The 19888-nt window shown below is 42.6% G+C and overlaps 1 protein-coding gene and 2 long non-coding RNA genes across 3 annotated transcripts in view; 2 read left to right on the forward strand and 1 right to left on the reverse strand.

The window, feature by feature from the left end:
- The first annotated feature begins 97 nt into the window (after positions 1 to 97).
- Positions 98 to 2002, forward strand: rps18 (ribosomal protein S18). The gene is made up of 6 exons (XM_077591397.1): positions 98 to 219; positions 1213 to 1311; positions 1380 to 1466; positions 1533 to 1634; positions 1706 to 1797; positions 1879 to 2002. The coding sequence occupies exons 1-6, from the start codon at positions 217 to 219 to the stop codon at positions 1952 to 1954; spliced, it is 459 nt and encodes a 152-aa protein (XP_077447523.1). The 5' UTR covers positions 98 to 216; the 3' UTR covers positions 1955 to 2002.
- A 790-nt stretch (positions 2003 to 2792) lies between these two features.
- LOC144067560 (uncharacterized) overlaps positions 2793 to 19888 on the forward strand; it is a 40939-nt gene continuing 23843 nt past the window's right edge. The window contains exon 1 of the long non-coding RNA XR_013297977.1: positions 2793 to 3111. This is a non-coding gene — a long non-coding RNA (uncharacterized LOC144067560). The remainder of the gene's footprint in view (positions 3112 to 19888) is intronic.
- Positions 4945 to 6031, reverse strand: LOC144067258 (uncharacterized). The gene is made up of 3 exons (XR_013297875.1): positions 5873 to 6031; positions 5186 to 5245; positions 4945 to 5092 (listed from the first exon to the last, which is right to left on the reverse strand). It is a non-coding gene; the product is annotated as an uncharacterized LOC144067258 (long non-coding RNA).

The following is a 19888-nucleotide window of genomic DNA, read 5'->3' on the forward strand; positions in this document are numbered from 1 at the left end:
GTCATAATAAGAATTAAAAAAAGAAAAAGAAAAAAATCATTCAAGTTTATGAGTTTTTACACAATATATATGAATTAAAAGCCATATAGACCGAAAATGAACATTAAAAAAAACAATTTTAAAAAAATATAAAAGCGGACTGACTTCCGTTTTCGTTGCGGATATTCCGCCTTGAAAATTTCGTCACTTCCTCTTTGCTTGGAACCAGCTTTCAAGATGGTGAGAATCTTCTGTATCTATTCAAATCCGCTACCATCTTCTGTGAATTTATGTCCATCTGTACCCCGGGAGCCTTTTAGGAAGGAGTTTTGTGTGTTTGTTCCGATTTAAAGTTGAATTGTTCGTCAGTGAAGACACATATACGTACTTTAAGAGCGAGTTTGCTGTCGTCAACGCCGCTAGTAATGTAGCAATGTCGGTATTCGTGTCTCAGTCACGCTTAATAACAACAATGCTTAAAGTTGATTTCGGAACTGACGGGCAGTGTGTGGCGTGCATGGTTGTTTTTGGTAATCTAGTCATGCACACTAAAATTGGGGTTGTGAACACGTTCAAGAAACATTCAGATAAATCTATTAGGCTAAAGTGTGTAGTTGCATTTCAAATGACTGTAAATCAACTAAATTATTATGTCCATGAATGACGTTCATCCTGCAAAAAGCACTATTTTTTTCGAATTACTTTATGTTGACAGTTTTTATTGTACACACACAGAGCTATCTTGATATGGGGGATTTTCAACGACACTTCTTATTGGTTTGGCACCATTTCCGTGTAATTCATGTTAATTTAGGGACTTTTCCAGGTCACCCATTTATTGGAATTTAAAATGTAAAGAAATAAATAGTTTTTATGGCCCCAACAATGGTCTTAAGCAGTGGTCTCCAAACTATTCCCCAAAGGGCCGCAGTGGGTGCGGGTTTTCATTACAACCCATAAAGAGGACGCCTTTTCACCAATCTGGTGTCCTACAAGTGCAATCAGTGGATTGCAGTCAGGTGCTTCTTGTTTTCTGCTGAAATCTCATTGGTCAAACTGTTTATGCTAGACCGGTTGGAACAAAAACCTGCACTCACACCGGCCCTCGAGGACCGGCTTGGGGACCCCTGGTCTTAAGTTTTGATTTATCAGTATTGTAATGAGAGCCCCATCGGGTTGATGAATACGTCGTCATTTTTTAATGTGATGACTGTCGTTGTCTGTTCTGTGCAGTCTTTGGTCATCCCTGAGAAGTTCCAGCATATTCTTCGTGTTTTGAACACGAACATTGATGGGAGGAGAAAGATCGCCTTCGCCATCACCGCCATCAAGGTAAAAAGACAGCCGTCGCCGCCCTCGTGCGCTTCCTGCAGTGCCGACGCCTGACTCTCTCTTGGCAGGGAGTGGGCAGACGCTACGCCCATGTGGTGCTGAGGAAGGCGGACATCGACCTCAACAAGCGGGCCGGTGAGCTGACCGAGGATGAGGTAAGACAGCCTCGCGCCCATCTACGGCTCGGGACTGGGCTGACTGGCGTTCTTTACTTTTTGCAGGTGGAGCGAGTGGTGACCATCATGCAGAATCCTCGCCAGTACAAAATCCCAGACTGGTTCCTCAACAGGCAGAAGGACGTCAAGGATGGAAAATTCAGCCAGGTGGGTGAAGACGGCCTGTGTGGAACTCCGGCTTGGCAGAGCTGTTAAGCAGCGACGCCTTCTCTGCGCAGGTGCTGGCCAACGGTCTGGACAACAAGCTGAGAGAAGACCTGGAGAGGTTGAAGAAGATCCGAGCGCATCGTGGACTCAGGCATTTCTGGGGGTGAGGCCTCGGCAACCCGCACCTCAACTCTGAATCCCGACAGTGCTCTTTTTAACTGCTTGTTTTTTGCCCCCCTTGCAGCTTGCGTGTGCGTGGCCAGCACACCAAGACCACCGGCCGCCGCGGTCGCACTGTGGGAGTCTCCAAAAAGAAGTAGACTGACTCCGTACTTTACTTTTCAATAAACCACCCCCCAAAAAATGGACTCGCCGTGTGTCCGTTTTATTTGTGCAGCAAGGCTCACCTCAACTTCCAAATCCTGACCAATGAATGCTTACTGGCACAAGTTTTCCTTTTTCCCACCCTCATTTCATTTGTTGGCGGGCACTGATGGCGCTAGTCGTCCAGTCCATTACGACTGAAAGGGGCGAATAGAAAAAAAAAAATCATTGCACTGAAAAAGTAGTGTTTATGGCTATTTTACCCAGTTTAAATGAATTAGATGTTGATAGTTATCAAAGGGTTCAATATGATGACAATGTGTTTTTGGGCATCATGGTTGTTTCTTTTTATTCATGTTTAATTAGGCTTTATGAGCAATTTACTCAGATTTAATTTCGCAGAAATGTATATAAAAAAAATCCTAATTTTGGGAAATTTTGGATTGGATCTCCATGTATATGTGGTTTTTGTGGGGCAATGTTCCCTCTAAGACAAGGGCATCCAACTCAGGTTGGTTTGCGGGCCGCAATGTCAACGCCATTTCATGTTAGATCTAATATCTAGATTTTTATTTTTTTAAATTGGAACAAAACTGGATCAAAAGCCCTACATAGTCCGTTTTTATAGATCTAAAGCAATGTTTATTTGAGCTTTTTTTCTTAGTATTGGAAAATGTCTTTTAATCATGTTTTTTATTTCAAATAGAAACAAAATATTTTTTACAGTGGAAAATGGAAAATATTTGTATATTTATTTTTAGATTTTACAAAATGCTTTTTGAACTAAAAACAAAAGAAAACGGATTTATTTTAAAAAGGGGAAAATCAGGAAATATAATGTACATCTATCATTTGAATTTGATTCTCAAATAGAAACTCATGATTTACTTTCTCGGGCCGCACAAAATGATGCAGCGGGCCAGATTTGGCCCCTGGGCCGCCACTTTGACACCTGCGCTCTAAGATTAGCTATGACTAACACTGTCCAGCCAATGATATGATGCGGTTCACATCACGTGTGCATGAGTAAATGTTAACGACATTGATTGGCTGCGTTAGTTGAGTGTTATGCACAGGTGCCTCTGATTCGCATTTGGCAATATTGCTAACAGTTCGGTGGAGCTGCTGCAAATAGAAGAAGTGATGAATTTGGGTGAGAACTGTCTAAAACTGTGTTAAGGTTATTAGTCTTGCATTATGTGTGCTACCTGTGTGTGCACGCATGCGTGTGCGCGCATGCGTGTGTCTAGTATGTGTTATCATTTGTCTTCATCCTACACAAGGGACTACAGATGGAAATTAGCCCTTGCCTACAATCTTACATATTTACACATATATGTTCATTAATATAGATATAAATATTTTCATCAATTTATGCTGTCCCTTATTAAATAAATCAAATCTAAATCAAAAGAAAGTTCTCGGCAAAACATGTGGCAAAGATAAAGTTGCTCACACTGGTCCTCTGTATGAAAAATTGGATGGAACATTGTTGTGGGGTAAAGTTAATAAATAAATAAAAATATATGAATTAATTAAATAAAAATAAATGTATATAATAACAAAAAATAGACACCTCAAACATACACATTTCGGAAACTGTCAAATTTGACAACGTCTGCCATGTAATATATGGTTGGGATTGGTTACTAAGCTTTGGTGAATTATGTTTCAGTGCCATTGACGGTGATAGGTGTCCAATCTACTTCAAAAGGTGGGTTCTTCAAAGTGCAAATAAATTGGTTGTGACCAGTCAAAACATTTTTAACCTATCCAACTGAACTTGATCCTTATTCAGTTGGAAGGTGAACATAAATTGACAAGAATGTCTTTGTCACTCATTGATGTTAGTTTATAAATGTGAATGATATATAAATCCTCCAAATATCCCTTAGAAGTGACATTGCAACATGATTATACATAAACTGAAAGATGATAGAATTGTCCATGTCTATGAGTAATTATTATAGAATTAAAACTAAAGAATGAGTCAAAAATGATTATTACAAATGATTGATGATTAAAACTCATGAGGTCAGTGTAGTGTCTAAATTTCATTCATTACAGAGCAAATTATCACAAATATTAGTAACAATTGTGGCAAACCACTTTGAGCATTTTTTTTATTTGAGCAATTTAGACCATTGATTTATTAGATGAGGGTATTTATGAAAAGAACCACAAGAGGACAATAAGTTAGGTGATGAGTTTTACCTTTTGTAAAAAGGACTTTTCACCGAAGCAACTTTAACCACATGTATCCTTTTAAAGTTTAAATGCTTAACAAGTTACTCTATGTATTGTTTTTGAAGTGGAATTTCATCTCATCTGGCATAAGAAAGTCTGCATAAATCGCGCTCTGTTAAAAACACAACAAAATAAGACTTTTTGGGACCGAGTACCAATTGATGATGAAAGAAAGAAGACCACAGAAGTGAATTGTATGAAGTGCATTTTATTCAAGAGAAAGTTGAATGCAGGAAAGAACAAGGCATTCACCGTAAGGAAACCAAATCAAGTGTCCGACTAAAAAAAAAAAACTACATTGAAGAAGTGATTACAAGCAGGAGAAACCTCTTGATGGCATCGAAAGATTTCAAAAGGAAACAGAGCATTAACAGGCGGGCTCTCTCATCACTTTCTGTCATCTGGGGTTGGTGTGGGAACAGTTGGAACTGTTGGAACTGTTGGAACTGTTGGAACTGTTGGAACTGTTGGAACAGTTGGAACTGTTGGAACTGTTGGAACAGTTGGAACAGTTGGAACTGTTGGAACTGTTGGAACTGTTGTAGGAGGGGGTGTTGGAAGGTAAGCTGAACTATCGAATGCTTTAAGCCAAACTTTGTTTCCAGCAACGTGCATGGAAATGCCGACACCTGGGTTTAGCTTGAAACCCATAATGTCCCCTACGTCCAAACAAGTTATGTGGTCTGGATGAGGACCAGGGACTGTAGGTTCAGGGACTGTAGGTTCAGGGACTGGAGGATCAGGGACTGTAGGTTCAGGGACTGGAGGATCAGGGACTGTAGGTTCAGGGACTGGAGGATCAGGGACTGTAGGTTCAGTGACTACAGGATCGTTTTCATCAGGAGTAGTTGCATCTTGTGCCCTAAACGTCGGGAGACTGACGGTCCCTACGTCGGTGGAGTCAAATTAAAAGATGTTACGTGAGGACCATGAGTTGCCTCCCCTTTGTAAGGCGTTAATCGAGAGGTTTCATGACTTACCGATGAGCAAGATTAATGCCAACACCTTAAAAATCCCCATTGCGTCTGAATTTTTTTCTCCTGTAAGACAGAGCAAAGAATGCTAAACATGAAGAAAATATGCTACGATAGAGTCAGATCCCTCTTCCTGGATTGTATTCACTCAAAATGGACTTGCTTTCAAATGAAGATATGCAAAATCAAAACTACTTTTAACATACTCATACCTGTCAACCTCTGCCGATAACTGCCCTTATAAATGATTATGATTCCCCTTACAGACCCCCAAAAAACCTTACAAACACCGTACGACTCGTACGGTGTTTGTCAGGTTTTTGGGGGGTTTGTAAGGGGAATCATAATCATTTATAAGGGCAGTTATCGGCAGAGGTTGACAGGTATGCATACTCAATGTATGAAAAAAAAAACAGGTCAGTCTTAACCGGAACCCGACATACTGCAAACATTTTGTACTTTTAGGCCGAGTTAAATCACTGATCAAATTCGGAAAAATGTCGGCAGATTATTAACACGATTTGCCAATCTTTTCTGCACCGGACAAACCAAGTGCCATTTTTTTTAAACCCCTTAAGGTTATCCCATCTGTTGTCCCGTTTGAGCTCAGTCCGAATTCCTTCCTTTCACAGCATCTTGCAAAAGTGCAACGCTAAATGAATTATTAGTTATCAAGTGTAGTAGGGTACTCACCAGACGGTATCAGGTAGGTTCTATGCTCAATGACAAATCCGAGTCGGTGTTTTATACTTTTCCCGCCTGCCGAGAAACAATGACGACGGTTCGGCCCTTGTTCCGCGGCGTTAATTAACTTGCAATTCATTTCTCACGCAGGCCCCTGTTTGTGTAAAGGGCGGGTCTTGTCAAGCAACATTTCTTCTTCTGTCCTTGCGCTAATTGATCAATTAGGTGAATCATTTTAGCACAACTTATTGTCGAACACAATGTGCAAAAAGAAGAATCTTACTTAACCATGAGGACAAACCAAATAAGGCAATGTGGAAAAATTCCCTTTTGTTGGGCAAAAAGTTGGAGTGTTTTCGAAGGACTTCCAATTACGTGTCGTACAAATGGCGATTCCTCTCCTAATAGAGAACTGACGTCCAAAGATAAATGGCGTGACATTGACGTGGATCGTTGCATTACCCGAATCGGAACTGATGAAACTTGGCACTTTGTCATACCTTGAGTCCTTAAGAGACCTCATAAACCTAAATGCTGGATCGCTAATAATTGATTAGTCACAAAAAATGTAATTGGCTAATGGCACTAATAAAAACTCCATTGGAAAGGAAATTTATTTTGTTGTTTATTAAGTGGGATATCATTACATCTGCCAAGTTTCAAAAAATTTCTTTGTTTTGAGTATATAAGCTTAGTTTCTTCCCAATTTTTTCATTAGAAAGCTTCTTCGCTCTTCTCTTTTTTAAATAAGAATATATCAACCTAACCACACAAATTAGACCTTTTTCATCAAAAGTTGAACTACTTATTATTATTTTGAGCATTTAGTTACAGTTATTATCTGATTTAAGTGCAAATGATCGCTTTCAGCCCCTCCCGCTCCAAATGGATTGGACGTTTATTGCCGTCAATGGCTGCCAATGACTAAACAAGAATTTAGTCTCACCTTATTTTAGAAAAAAACATGTTTATTACATTGTTTCTCTTCATTCATTCATTCATTCATTTTCCGAACCGCTTTATCCTCATTTGAGTCCCCGGGGGTGCTGGAGCCTATCCCAGCGGTCTTTAGGCTAGAGGCAAAGGACCAGCCAATCGCAGGGCACGAGCAGACGGACGACCATTCGCGCTCACACTCATACCTAGGGGCAATCTTGAGTGTCCAATCAGGCTACCATGCATGTCTTTGGAATGTGGGAGCAAACCGGAGTACCTGGAGAAAATCCATGCAGGCCCGGGGAGAACATGCAAACTCCACATAGGTGGATTGACCTGGATTTGAACCCAGAACCCCAGAGCTGTGAGGCCGACACGCTAACCACTCAATCCGCTGGGCCCACATTGTTGTTCTTAAGTAATCAAAATAGTTCACATGGAGACAAATGAGGACAAAGAAAGGAAATATTTTTTTAATGGTTTGAACAGGCAACGCCAAATATTTTGACGTCCCATTTTTGTAAATAACATTTGTTGTGAGCAGACGCCTTCAAATTCCAATTGAAACCTGGTTGATACCTGGACTAGACTGATGTTTGCGCCTGGTAACAACAACAAAACCCTTTGTTGAAGAAAACATGCGCACAAAGTGACAAAAGGACTACACGCCTATGTTTTTTAACGAGTGCTTTAGATTCAACGCATCTTCAAATAATGCAATCGTTAGCGATGGCGAAAGAACTGAGTCATCTAATTATGTTGGTAGAGATACAGCAAACTCCAACAAAGGAAAGACCAAGGAGAAGAAAAATCATCTTTATTGGCCAAGTATGTTACATTTGTCTGTAGTTGTTGGGCTTCATAACAAATAAAGCACAGAAAAGCTTTCTGGGCAAATACAGCAACCAACTGTTGAATATTAAAGAATGTATAAAGGTCGAATAAAGATTCTTGTTGTCCTGGTGAAAGCAAACATTGTGTTTTTGTATTTTTTTCATTTGACAGATTTGGTGTATATTTACTCCGAGAACATGATAGTTTCATGATATTGAGGTCAGTTAATTAAGTTAGAAATATACAATGGTTTGATGTCTGCAATTGTCATACTTGGTTAAGGAAAATAATTTGCGCTTGTCCAACAGTCCCCTTTTCGGACAAATTAGGGGTCACGAAAGAAGGTCATTGATGTTTGGCATCCAGATTCCAGGTGGCGTGATGTCCCGCCTACCATTTGGCGAAACACGGCTTGGGATGAGAATGCTCTAGAAACGTTACAATCACCCGATGGCCGTAGCTGTGAAGGACCACGTGTTTTCCATCGTCATGTTGAACGATAATTTTCTGGTCTTGGCCCAGGCAGATTACTGGAACGCGAGATGAGGGTTTTTCTGTAGTTAACGGATTATTACTTGTGGCTGGTTCAGGGGTGGGGTTCGGCTGGGATCCGACAGGGGTTGTTTCTGTGGGAGGTGCATTCGTTGATGGGTTTGCAGTAGTGGGAGAACTCGTAGAGGATGTTTCAGGAGAGGGGTTCTGCTGGGGTCCGGTTGGGAGAGGTTCTGTGGTAGATAGAGTGCTGAGTGTAATCGAGGATGTTTCAGGAGAGGGGTTCTGCTGGGGTCTGGTTGGGAGAGGTTCTGTGGTAGATAGCGTGCTGAGTGTAATCGAGGATGTTTCACGAATGGGGTTCCGCTGGGGTCCGGTTGTGGGGTTCTCTGTGGTTTGTGAGTTTGTGGATGGGTTCCCAATTGTGGGGGTAATTGAGGTGGATGTTTCAAGAGTGGGGCTCTGCTGGGATCCGGTGGTGGGCGTTCCGGAAGTTAGGGTTTCAGTTGATGAGATCCCAGTGTTGGTTGTTTCAGGAGAGGGAGTCTGAGTGGTGGGAGTAATCGAGGAGGATGTTTCAGGAATGGGGTTCTGCTGGGTTCTGCCGGTCGGTTGGTTCTCTGTGGTTTGTGAGTTTGTGGATGGGGTCCCAATTGTGGGGGTAATTGAAGAGGATGTTTCAGGAGTGGCGCTCTGCTGGGATCCGGTGGTGGGCGTCTCAGAAGTTAGGGTTTCAGTTGATGAGATCCCAGTGTTGGTTGTTTCAGGAGAGGGAGTCTGAGTGGTGGGAGTCATTGAGGAGGATGTTTCAGGAATGGGGTTCTGCTGGGTTCTGCCGGTTGGGGGGTTCTCTGTGGTTTGTGAGTTTGTGAATGGGGTCCCAGTGTTGGTTGTCCCAGTAGTGGGAGTACTCAGGGAGGATGTTTCAGGAATGGGGTTATTCTGGGTACCAGTGAAAGTTGTTATAGTAGATGATGGGGTCCCAGTATTGGCTGTTCCAGTAGAGCGTGTTGGACTGGTGGGTGTACCCAATGATGATGTCTCAGAAAGAGTGTTCTGTTGAGAATCAGTTGTGGGGTGTTCTGTGGTAGATGTATGAGTTGAGGGGTTCCCTGTGGTATGATCACTTAAAGTGGATGTTTCAGTAATGGTGTTCTGCTGAACCCCAGTGGACGCTGTTCCTGTCATAGCTGTATTATGTGCCTGGGGACAAATGGTGGCTGTATGTGGGGTAGGTATACTTGATGAGGTTACAGTAATCGGGTCCTGTGGGAACCCAGTGGATTGTGTCGCTGGGGTCTGTGTGTCGGGTCTTTGGGTGGTTTGTGTTAAAAATATTTCATTTGTAGTGGGTGCTCTGGTTGTTGTTGTTTGGGTAATGGGTTTGTAATATGGTTTATAGCCCAAAAACCACCATGGTTTTTTTATTCCGTATACCCAGTGGGCAGGGTATGGCTGGGCAGGCTTGGTGAAGATTCCTGTGTCGGCGGAGAGGCCAAAAGTCAGCATTCCACATTGTTATTCTGTGTTTGTGGAATAGATAGTCAAGCGTTTGCTTTCTTACCAGATAGCAGAAGCAAACCAATCAACATCTTGAGAGCAATCATTCTGGCACAGCAAATCCTGAAAAAAAGTTAAGGGAATTTTGAATGGACACACATTTCATTTATTTCTTTAAAACATATCTTATTTTTGTTAGGGTCAAAGGGTGCTAGAGCGTATCCCAGCTGACTTTGGGCGAGAGACGTACTACACCCTAGACCGGTTGCTCGTCACTTGTGGTGTACACATGGAGGTAGGCGACCATTCACACTCGCAATCACACAGGAAAATTTGGAAAAACATTTTAAACAGACTAAAAGAGACCATTTTGAAGATAGTGTTATTATTATCCAGTGTCCTTTTCAAAGTACAGTATGAATAAAATCGGAAAGCCCTAAATACCATTCTAACTAGCGCCACCTAATGAAATTATAGATCCACTGTTACCATCTAGAAAAAAGAATCTGATCTGAGCCATTTCTGACTATTAAGAAACCAACCACAGGGGCAATTTTGTAGAAAAGAATCCAGTAAAATTATTTCCACGCTTGAAAAACATATATACGGAAAGGAACACTGCTCCCTACTGTTAGATATGGTGGCAATACATTTAGGACCGCTGTAAATTTACATGTTCAACAGGATTCAAAACTGGTTTAAGTAATTTAGTGTTGCAAGTTAAGGAATTCCAAGGATTCGGGTTAGGCAACGGGTGCAGGTTGCTAGGCGCCAATTTCGTATGTAATTTGGGGTCGTTATGGCAATTTTACACTTTGGCTGGACAAATGTTAACTTTGTTCATTCGTCCCAAAGTTTATTCATTTGTTGCCACCCTCCCACCTGAAATAGATTAGACGAGTGACAAAACTTATTTAAATTCACAGCAGAAAGACGATTGTACTCATAATTGGACATCTGATATCGTCATAGCATCGAACGAGTTATTGTATATTTGGTTCTTTCGTTTAAGTAGATCGCAATCTACCAGTAGATCACCAAGGAACTAAGGTAGTACTATTGGTAGATCGCAGAACAGTAACATTTTGATCCCTACCATTTATCGATTTCCTTAGCTAGTCTCTTATGAATTTGGCATGTCCGCAGTAAGATTTAGCATGAATTGCTAAAGCTCTCATAAATGTTGATAACGTCGAATGCGAGGTATATCGTTACATAATTGCTGAGCTTTGTCAGTGGCCAGTTAAAAGATAGATAGTAGAAGGTTAACCCCTTTTGAAAAGTTGATCTTGGAGCAAAAACGTTTGTTAGCTTGAGAAAACCGAAGGAATGTGTACCCTGCCGTGGGTGTTCAAAGCCATGCACCAATCTCACAAGAATTTACAGCAATCAGAAATTGAGGAAAAAATGTAACATGGTTTAAATAAGCAACAAAATAAATCTGGAGACTGGTGGATTGAAAACATTGCCCTAAATGCTAATCTCCAAGATCCTTCAGTCTGATAGTCCACCAACACAAGCTGTAGACCCAGAATTACCTCACCGGGAGTCTTTAATCTAACGTAACGTGAGGTTCCGTCAAGGTTAATTTGCTTGAAAAAGATCAGCTCAACAAAGCTGGGACTCGCTCACCAAGGGTTGTATTTCACCAAAATGACCTCAGCCAAGCAACCATCCTAACACCATGTCTTCAACGGCCCTACAATCCCATTGGAAAAGCCCGAGTCTCGTTTTGCCGGAAGACTTGCAAAGCATGCAAAAGAATATTCCCTTCACCCGCCACCCAAAGCCCAACACTGAAAAAGTCCATCATTTGCGCTTGCTTAACGGAGAAAAGACACCAAGATGGAGAAATCACTCACCGGCGCTGAGTGAGTCCGACGTTGATACCTCGACTTGACTTACTGACGCTGCGATTCCTATTCTTATAAGTCTTCCAGCTTTCGCTAAAAAAATGATAATAGAGGGACATTTAGTCCTCTTCCATTCTTATTTACCCACCCTGAGTTCTTTCTGTTCTTTTTGAACGCATAATAGTTCGGGGATCAGCTGCCCTGCGTAATCAAGTACAGTGAACGTTGAGAAACTATTACATTATTAACGAATAAATGACTTCATTATGCTTTGTCTCTTGAATTTTTGGGTCATTTTTTTGCTGAAAGAGCATGAGAGGTGCAGTAGATAATTGACTCTTCAGATCTGGCACAAAAGATTGACCTATGAAGAATCTGCAATGTAACTCAGACTGTGTGTCAGGTTGCCTAAAAAAGGTAGTTTCACTTCTTGGAAAAAAAAGGAATGTCTAAGGGGGAGGAGCTTCCTAGCCCCCCCACTGGATTCGTTATCTATCGCCAATCAGTCGTAGGGTACGCAGAGAGACAGACAACCACTCACAATCCCACCGAATGGGAATCAAACCCAGACTGCATGCACCAAAGTCAGGCGGAAGAACCACAGCAACATCAGTTGGCCTGTAGTGAACTCAAATGGGGTAATTTATTTTTCAAGAAACATCTTTTAACAATATACAATACTATTTGTTCCCCTAAATATATATTTTTACAAATCAAAATAGATCATAGTGAATGATTAACTGAAATATACACAGGCATAAATATGGGTAACAATTCACAAATGTAAAGAATCAGATTACAGAAGAATCAATACATATTATAAAGAACATATCCATAGACAAATTTGAAATGACAGTTACAGAACATAAATAATGTGCGATTTTTGGACGATTTTCCTTTCACAATACAAATGGCAAGTGGTTAAAATAGGTACAATAAATAATTGTTCAACAAATCCATAATATATAAATATATATAACTATAAATCACAATTTCGGGTCTTCATAATTGATACATACATCTTGAAAAAGTGGATACAAATTACAATAAAATAAGAAACCCTCACCATTGCAATGAACTTATGATTATATGATCAGCCTTGAGTACATGCGCTAATAGGCGTCAGAACCTTGCAGAGAACTGCCGACATTGTCAGTAGAAAAAGAAAGCTTTCGTTTGTGGATGATTGACATAATTTCTTTTTTTTCATATTGGAGGAATTGCCAGTGGAATTCTTTTTATTTTTAAATATTTCTCGTGTATGACATTTGTAGCAATGGTGGTTTTATGTAGCTGTTTTTATTTATTTATTTATTTTTTATAGACTTGTTTCAACCGGAAACTGCTAACAATAACAAAGGTTCCCATCGGATGAAGGTTTCATGCTGTGGTCCTGACAACAAATTAAACAACAAACAACTCATATGAGGTGAAAATGCAGCATAAAGCAAACACAATGGGAGAAAGATGCTTTATGTTGCTGTCACTAGATACTGTAACGTCACTGGTGAATGTGCTGTCACTGGATTCTGTATCGTCACTAGTGAACGTGCTGTCACTGGATACTGTATCGTCACTGGTGAATGTGCTGTCACTGGGTACTGTGCTGTCACTGGCTACTGTGGTTACACTGTTCATTGTGCTATCACTGGAAAGTGTGCTGTCACTGGTAATTGTGCTGTCACTGGATACTGTGCTGTCACTTGTAACTGTGCTGTCACTGGATACTGTGTCCTCACTGGTGAATGTGCTGTCACTGGATACTGTATCGTCACTAGTGAACGTGCTGTCACTGGGTACTGTGCTGTCACTGGCTACTGTGGTTACACTGTTCATTGTGCTATCACTGGAAAGTGTGCTGTCGCTGGTAATTGTGCTGTCACTAGTAATTGTGCTGTCGATGGTAATTATGCTCTCACTTGTAACTGTGCTGTCACTGGATACTGTATCGTCACTGGTGAATGTGCTGTCACTAGATACTGTGCCGTCACTGGCTACTGTGGTTACACTGTCTATTGTGCTATCACTGGAAAGTGTGCTGTCACTGGATACTGTGCTGTCACTGGCTACTGTGGTTACACTGTTCATTGTGCTATCACTGGAAAGTGTGCTGTCACTGGATACTGTGCTGTCACTGGCTACTGTGGTTACACTGTTCATTGTGCTATCACTGGAAAGTGTGGTTACACTGTTCATTGTGCTATCACTGGAAAGTGTGCTGTCACTGGTAATTGTGCTGTCACTTGTAATTGTGCTGTCGCTGGATACTGTGCTGTCACTTGCTACTGTGGTTACACTGTTCATTGTGCTATCACTGGAAAGTGTGCTGTCACTGGTAGTTGTGCTGTCACTGGATACTACGCTGTCACTTGTAATTGTGCTGTCGCTGGATACTGTATCGTCACTAGTGAATGTGCTGTCACTGGATACTGTATCGTCACTGGAGAATGTGCTGTCACTGGGTACTGTGCTGTCACTGGCTACTGTGGTTACACTGTTCATTGTGCTATCACTGGAAAGTGTGCTGTCGCTGGTAATTGTGCTGTCACTGGTAATTGTGCTGTCACTGGATACTGTGCTGTCATTTGTAACTGTGCTGTCACTTGCAACTGTGCTGTCACTGGATACTGTGCTGTCACTTGTAACTATAATGTCACTGGATACTGTGCTGTCACTCGCTATTGTGGTTAAACTGTTTGTTGTGCTATCACTGGAAAGTGTGCTGTCGCTGATAATTGTGCTGTCGCTAGATACTGTGCTGTCACTGGCTACTGTGGTTACACTGTTCATTGTGCTATCACTGGAAAGTGTGCTGTCGCTGGTAATTGTGCTGTCACTGGTAATTGTGCTGTCACTTGTAACTGTGCTGTCACTTGTAACTGTGCTGTCACTGGATACTGTGCTGTCACTTGTAACTGTGCTGTCGCTGGATACTGTGCTGTCACTCGCTATTGTGGTTAAACTGTTTGTTGTGCTATCACTGGAAAGTGTGCTGTCGCTGATAATTGTGCTGTCGCTAGATACTGTGCTGTCACTGGCTACTGTGGTTACACTGTTCATTGTGCTATCACTGGAAAGTGTGCTGTCGCTGGTAATTGTGCTATCACTGGTAATTGTGCTGTCACTTGTAACTGTGCTGTCACTTGTAACTGTGCTGTCACTGGTTACTGTGCTGTCACTTGTAACTATAATGTCACTGGATACTGTGCTGTCACTCGCTATTGTGGTTAAACTGTTTGTTGTGGTATCACTGGAAAGTGTGCTGTCGCTGGTAATTGTGCTGTCACTTGTAATTGTGCTGTCGCTGGATACTGTGCTGTCACTTGCTACTGTGGTTACACTGTTCATTGTGCTATCACTGGAAAGTGTGCTGTCACTGGTAGTTGTGCTGTCACTGGATACTACGCTGTCACTTGTAATTGTGCTGTCACTGGATACTGTATCGTCACTAGTGAATGTGCTGTCACTGGATACTGTATCTTCACTGGAGAATGTGCTGTCACTGGGTACTGTGCTGTCACTGGCTACTGTGGTTACACTGTTCATTGTGCTATCACTGGAAAGTGTGCTGTCGCTGGTAATTGTGCTGTCACTGGTAATTGTGCTGTCACTGGTAATTGTGCTGTCACTGGATACTGTGCTGTCACTTGTAACTGTGCTGTCACTTGTAACTGTGCTGTCACTGGATACTGTGCTGTCACTTGTAACTATAATGTCACTGGATACTGTGCTGTCACTCGCTATTGTGGTTAAACTGTTTGTTGTGCTATCACTGGAAAGTGTGCTGTCGCTGATAATTGTGCTGTCGCTAGATACTGTGCTGTCACTGGCTACTGTGGTTACACTGTTCATTGTGCTATCACTGGAAAGTGTGCTGTCACTGGTAATTATGCTGTCACTGGTAATTGTGCTGTCACTTGTAACTGTGCTGTCACTGGATACTGTGCTGTCACTGGATACTGTGCTGTCACTTGTAACTGTGCTGTCGCTGGATACTGTGCTGTCACTCGCTATTGTGGTTAAACTGTTTGTTGTGCTATCACTGGAAAGTGTGCTGTCGCTGATAATTGTGCTGTCGCTAGATACTGTGCTGTCACTGGCTACTGTGGTTACACTGTTCATTGTGCTATCACTGGAAAGTGTGCTGTCGCTGGTAATTGTGCTGTCACTGGTAATTGTGCTGTCACTTGTAACTGTGCTGTCACTTGTAACTGTGCTGTCACTGGATACTGTGCTGTCACTTGTAACTGTGCTGTCGCTGGATACTGTGCTGTCACTCGCTATTGTGGTTAAACTGTTTGTTGTGCTATCACTGGAAAGTGTGCTGTCGCTGATAATTGTGCTGTCGCTAGATACTGTGCTGTCACTGGCTACTGTGGTTACACTGTTCATTGTGCTATCACTGGAAAGTGTGCTGTCGCTGGTAATTGTGCTGTCACTGGTAATTGTGCTGTCACTTGTAACTGTGCTGTCACTTGTAACTGTGCTGTCACTGGTTACTGTGCTGTCACTTGTAACTATAATGTCACTGGATACTGTGCTGTCACTCGCTATTGTGGTTAAACTGTTTGTTGTGGTATCACTGGAAAGTGTGCTGTCGCTGGTAATTGTGCTGTCACTTGTAATTGTGCTGTCGCTGGATACTGTGCTGTCACTTGCTACTGTGGTTACACTGTTCATTGTGCTATCACTGGAAAGTGTGCTGTCACTGGTAGTTGTGCTGTCACTGGATACTACGCTGTCACTTGTAATTGTGCTGTCACTGGATACTGTATCGTCACTAGTGAATGTGCTGTCACTGGATACTGTATCTTCACTGGAGAATGTGCTGTCACTGGGTACTGTGCTGTCACTGGCTACTGTGGTTACACTGTTCATTGTGCTATCACTGGAAAGTGTGCTGTCGCTGGTAATTGTGCTGTCACTGGATACTGTATCGTCACTAGTGAATGTGCTGTCACTGGATACTGTATCTTCACTGGAGAATGTGCTGTCACTGGGTACTGTGCTGTCACTGGCTACTGTGGTTACACTGTTCATTGTGCTATCACTGGAAAGTGTGCTGTCGCTGGTAATTGTGCTGTCACTGGTAATTGTGCTGTCACTGGTAATTGTGCTGTCACTGGATACTGTGCTGTCACTTGTAACTGTGCTGTCACTTGTAACTGTGCTGTCACTGGATACTGTGCTGTCACTTGTAACTATAATGTCACTGGATACTGTGCTGTCACTCGCTATTGTGGTTAAACTGTTTGTTGTGCTATCACTGGAAAGTGTGCTGTCGCTGATAATTGTGCTGTCGCTAGATACTGTGCTGTCACTGGCTACTGTGGTTACACTGTTCATTGTGCTATCACTGGAAAGTGTGCTGTCACTGGTAATTATGCTGTCACTGGTAATTGTGCTGTCACTTGTAACTGTGCTGTCACTGGATACTGTGCTGTCACTGGATACTGTGCTGTCACTTGTAACTGTGCTGTCGCTGGATACTGTGCTGTCACTCGCTATTGTGGTTAAACTGTTTGTTGTGCTATCACTGGAAAGTGTGCTGTCGCTGATAATTGTGCTGTCGCTAGATACTGTGCTGTCACTGGCTACTGTGGTTACACTGTTCATTGTGCTATCACTGGAAAGTGTGCTGTCGCTGGTAATTGTGCTGTCACTGGTAATTGTGCTGTCACTTGTAACTGTGCTGTCACTTGTAACTGTGCTGTCACTGGATACTGTGCTGTCACTTGTAACTGTGCTGTCGCTGGATACTGTGCTGTCACTCGCTATTGTGGTTAAACTGTTTGTTGTGCTATCACTGGAAAGTGTGCTGTCGCTGATAATTGTGCTGTCGCTAGATACTGTGCTGTCACTGGCTACTGTGGTTACACTGTTCATTGTGCTATCACTGGAAAGTGTGCTGTCGCTGGTAATTGTGCTGTCACTGGTAATTGTGCTGTCACTTGTAACTGTGCTGTCACTTGTAACTGTGCTGTCACTGGTTACTGTGCTGTCACTTGTAACTATAATGTCACTGGATACTGTGCTGTCACTCGCTATTGTGGTTAAACTGTTTGTTGTGGTATCACTGGAAAGTGTGCTGTCGCTGGTAATTGTGCTGTCACTTGTAATTGTGCTGTCGCTGGATACTGTGCTGTCACTTGCTACTGTGGTTACACTGTTCATTGTGCTATCACTGGAAAGTGTGCTGTCACTGGTAGTTGTGCTGTCACTGGATACTACGCTGTCACTTGTAATTGTGCTGTCACTGGATACTGTATCGTCACTAGTGAATGTGCTGTCACTGGATACTGTATCTTCACTGGAGAATGTGCTGTCACTGGGTACTGTGCTGTCACTGGCTACTGTGGTTACACTGTTCATTGTGCTATCACTGGAAAGTGTGCTGTCGCTGGTAATTGTGCTGTCACTGGTAATTGTGCTGTCACTGGATACTGTGCTGTCACTTGTAACTGTGCTGTCACTTGTAACTGTGCTGTCACTGGATACTGTGCTGTCACTTGTAACTATAATGTCACTGGATACTGTGCTGTCACTCGCTATTGTGGTTAAACTGTTTGTTGTGCTATCACTGGAAAGTGTGCTGTCGCTGATAATTGTGCTGTCGCTAGATACTGTGCTGTCACTGGCTACTGTGGTTACACTGTTCATTGTGCTATCACTGGAAAGTGTGCTGTCACTGGTAATTATGCTGTCACTGGTAATTGTGCTGTCACTTGTAACTGTGCTGTCACTGGATACTGTGCTGTCACTTGTAACTGTGCTGTCGCTGGATACTGTGCTGTCACTGGATACTGTGCTGTCACTTGTAACTGTGCTGTCACTGGATACTGTGTCCTCACTGGTGAATGTGCTGTCACTGGATACTGTATCGTCACTAGTGAACGTGCTGTCACTGGGTACTGTGCTGTCACTGGCTACTGTGGTTACACTGTTCATTGTGCTATCACTGGAAAGTGTGCTGTCGCTGGTAATTGTGCTGTCACTAGTAATTGTGCTGTCGATGGTAATTATGCTCTCACTTGTAACTGTGCTGTCACTGGATACTGTATCGTCACTGGTGAATGTGCTGTCACTAGATACTGTGCCGTCACTGGCTACTGTGGTTACACTGTCTATTGTGCTATCACTGGAAAGTGTGCTGTCACTGGATACTGTGCTGTCACTGGCTACTGTGGTTACACTGTTCATTGTGCTATCACTGGAAAGTGTGCTGTCACTGGATACTGTGCTGTCACTGGCTACTGTGGTTACACTGTTCATTGTGCTATCACTGGAAAGTGTGGTTACACTGTTCATTGTGCTATCACTGGAAAGTGTGCTGTCACTGGTAATTGTGCTGTCACTTGTAATTGTGCTGTCGCTGGATACTGTGCTGTCACTTGCTACTGTGGTTACACTGTTCATTGTGCTATCACTGGAAAGTGTGCTGTCACTGGTAGTTGTGCTGTCACTGGATACTACGCTGTCACTTGTAATTGTGCTGTCGCTGGATACTGTATCGTCACTAGTGAATGTGCTGTCACTGGATACTGTATCGTCACTGGAGAATGTGCTGTCACTGGGTACTGTGCTGTCACTGGCTACTGTGGTTACACTGTTCATTGTGCTATCACTGGAAAGTGTGCTGTCGCTGGTAATTGTGCTGTCACTGGTAATTGTGCTGTCACTGGATACTGTGCTGTCATTTGTAACTGTGCTGTCACTTGCAACTGTGCTGTCACTGGATACTGTGCTGTCACTTGTAACTATAATGTCACTGGATACTGTGCTGTCACTCGCTATTGTGGTTAAACTGTTTGTTGTGCTATCACTGGAAAGTGTGCTGTCGCTGATAATTGTGCTGTTGCTAGATACTGTGCTGTCACTGGCTACTGTGGTTACACTGTTCATTGTGCTATCACTGGAAAGTGTGCTGTCGCTGGTAATTGTGCTGTCACTGGTAATTGTGCTGTCACTTGTAACTGTGCTGTCACTTGTAACTGTGCTGTCACTGGATACTGTGCTGTCACTTGTAACTGTGCTGTCGCTGGATACTGTGCTGTCACTCGCTATTGTGGTTAAACTGTTTGTTGTGCTATCACTGGAAAGTGTGCTGTCGCTGATAATTGTGCTGTCGCTAGATACTGTGCTGTCACTGGCTACTGTGGTTACACTGTTCATTGTGCTATCACTGGAAAGTGTGCTGTCGCTGGTAATTGTGCTATCACTGGTAATTGTGCTGTCACTTGTAACTGTGCTGTCACTTGTAACTGTGCTGTCACTAGTTACTGTGCTGTCACTTGTAACTATAATGTCACTGGATACTGTGCTGTCACTCGCTATTGTGGTTAAACTGTTTGTTGTGGTATCACTGGAAAGTGTGCTGTCGCTGGTAATTGTGCTGTCACTTGTAATTGTG

This window comes from Stigmatopora argus, chromosome 21 (genome assembly GCF_051989625.1).
Source record: "Stigmatopora argus isolate UIUO_Sarg chromosome 21, RoL_Sarg_1.0, whole genome shotgun sequence".
In the NCBI taxonomy this organism is placed as follows: Eukaryota; Metazoa; Chordata; class Actinopteri; order Syngnathiformes; family Syngnathidae; genus Stigmatopora; species Stigmatopora argus.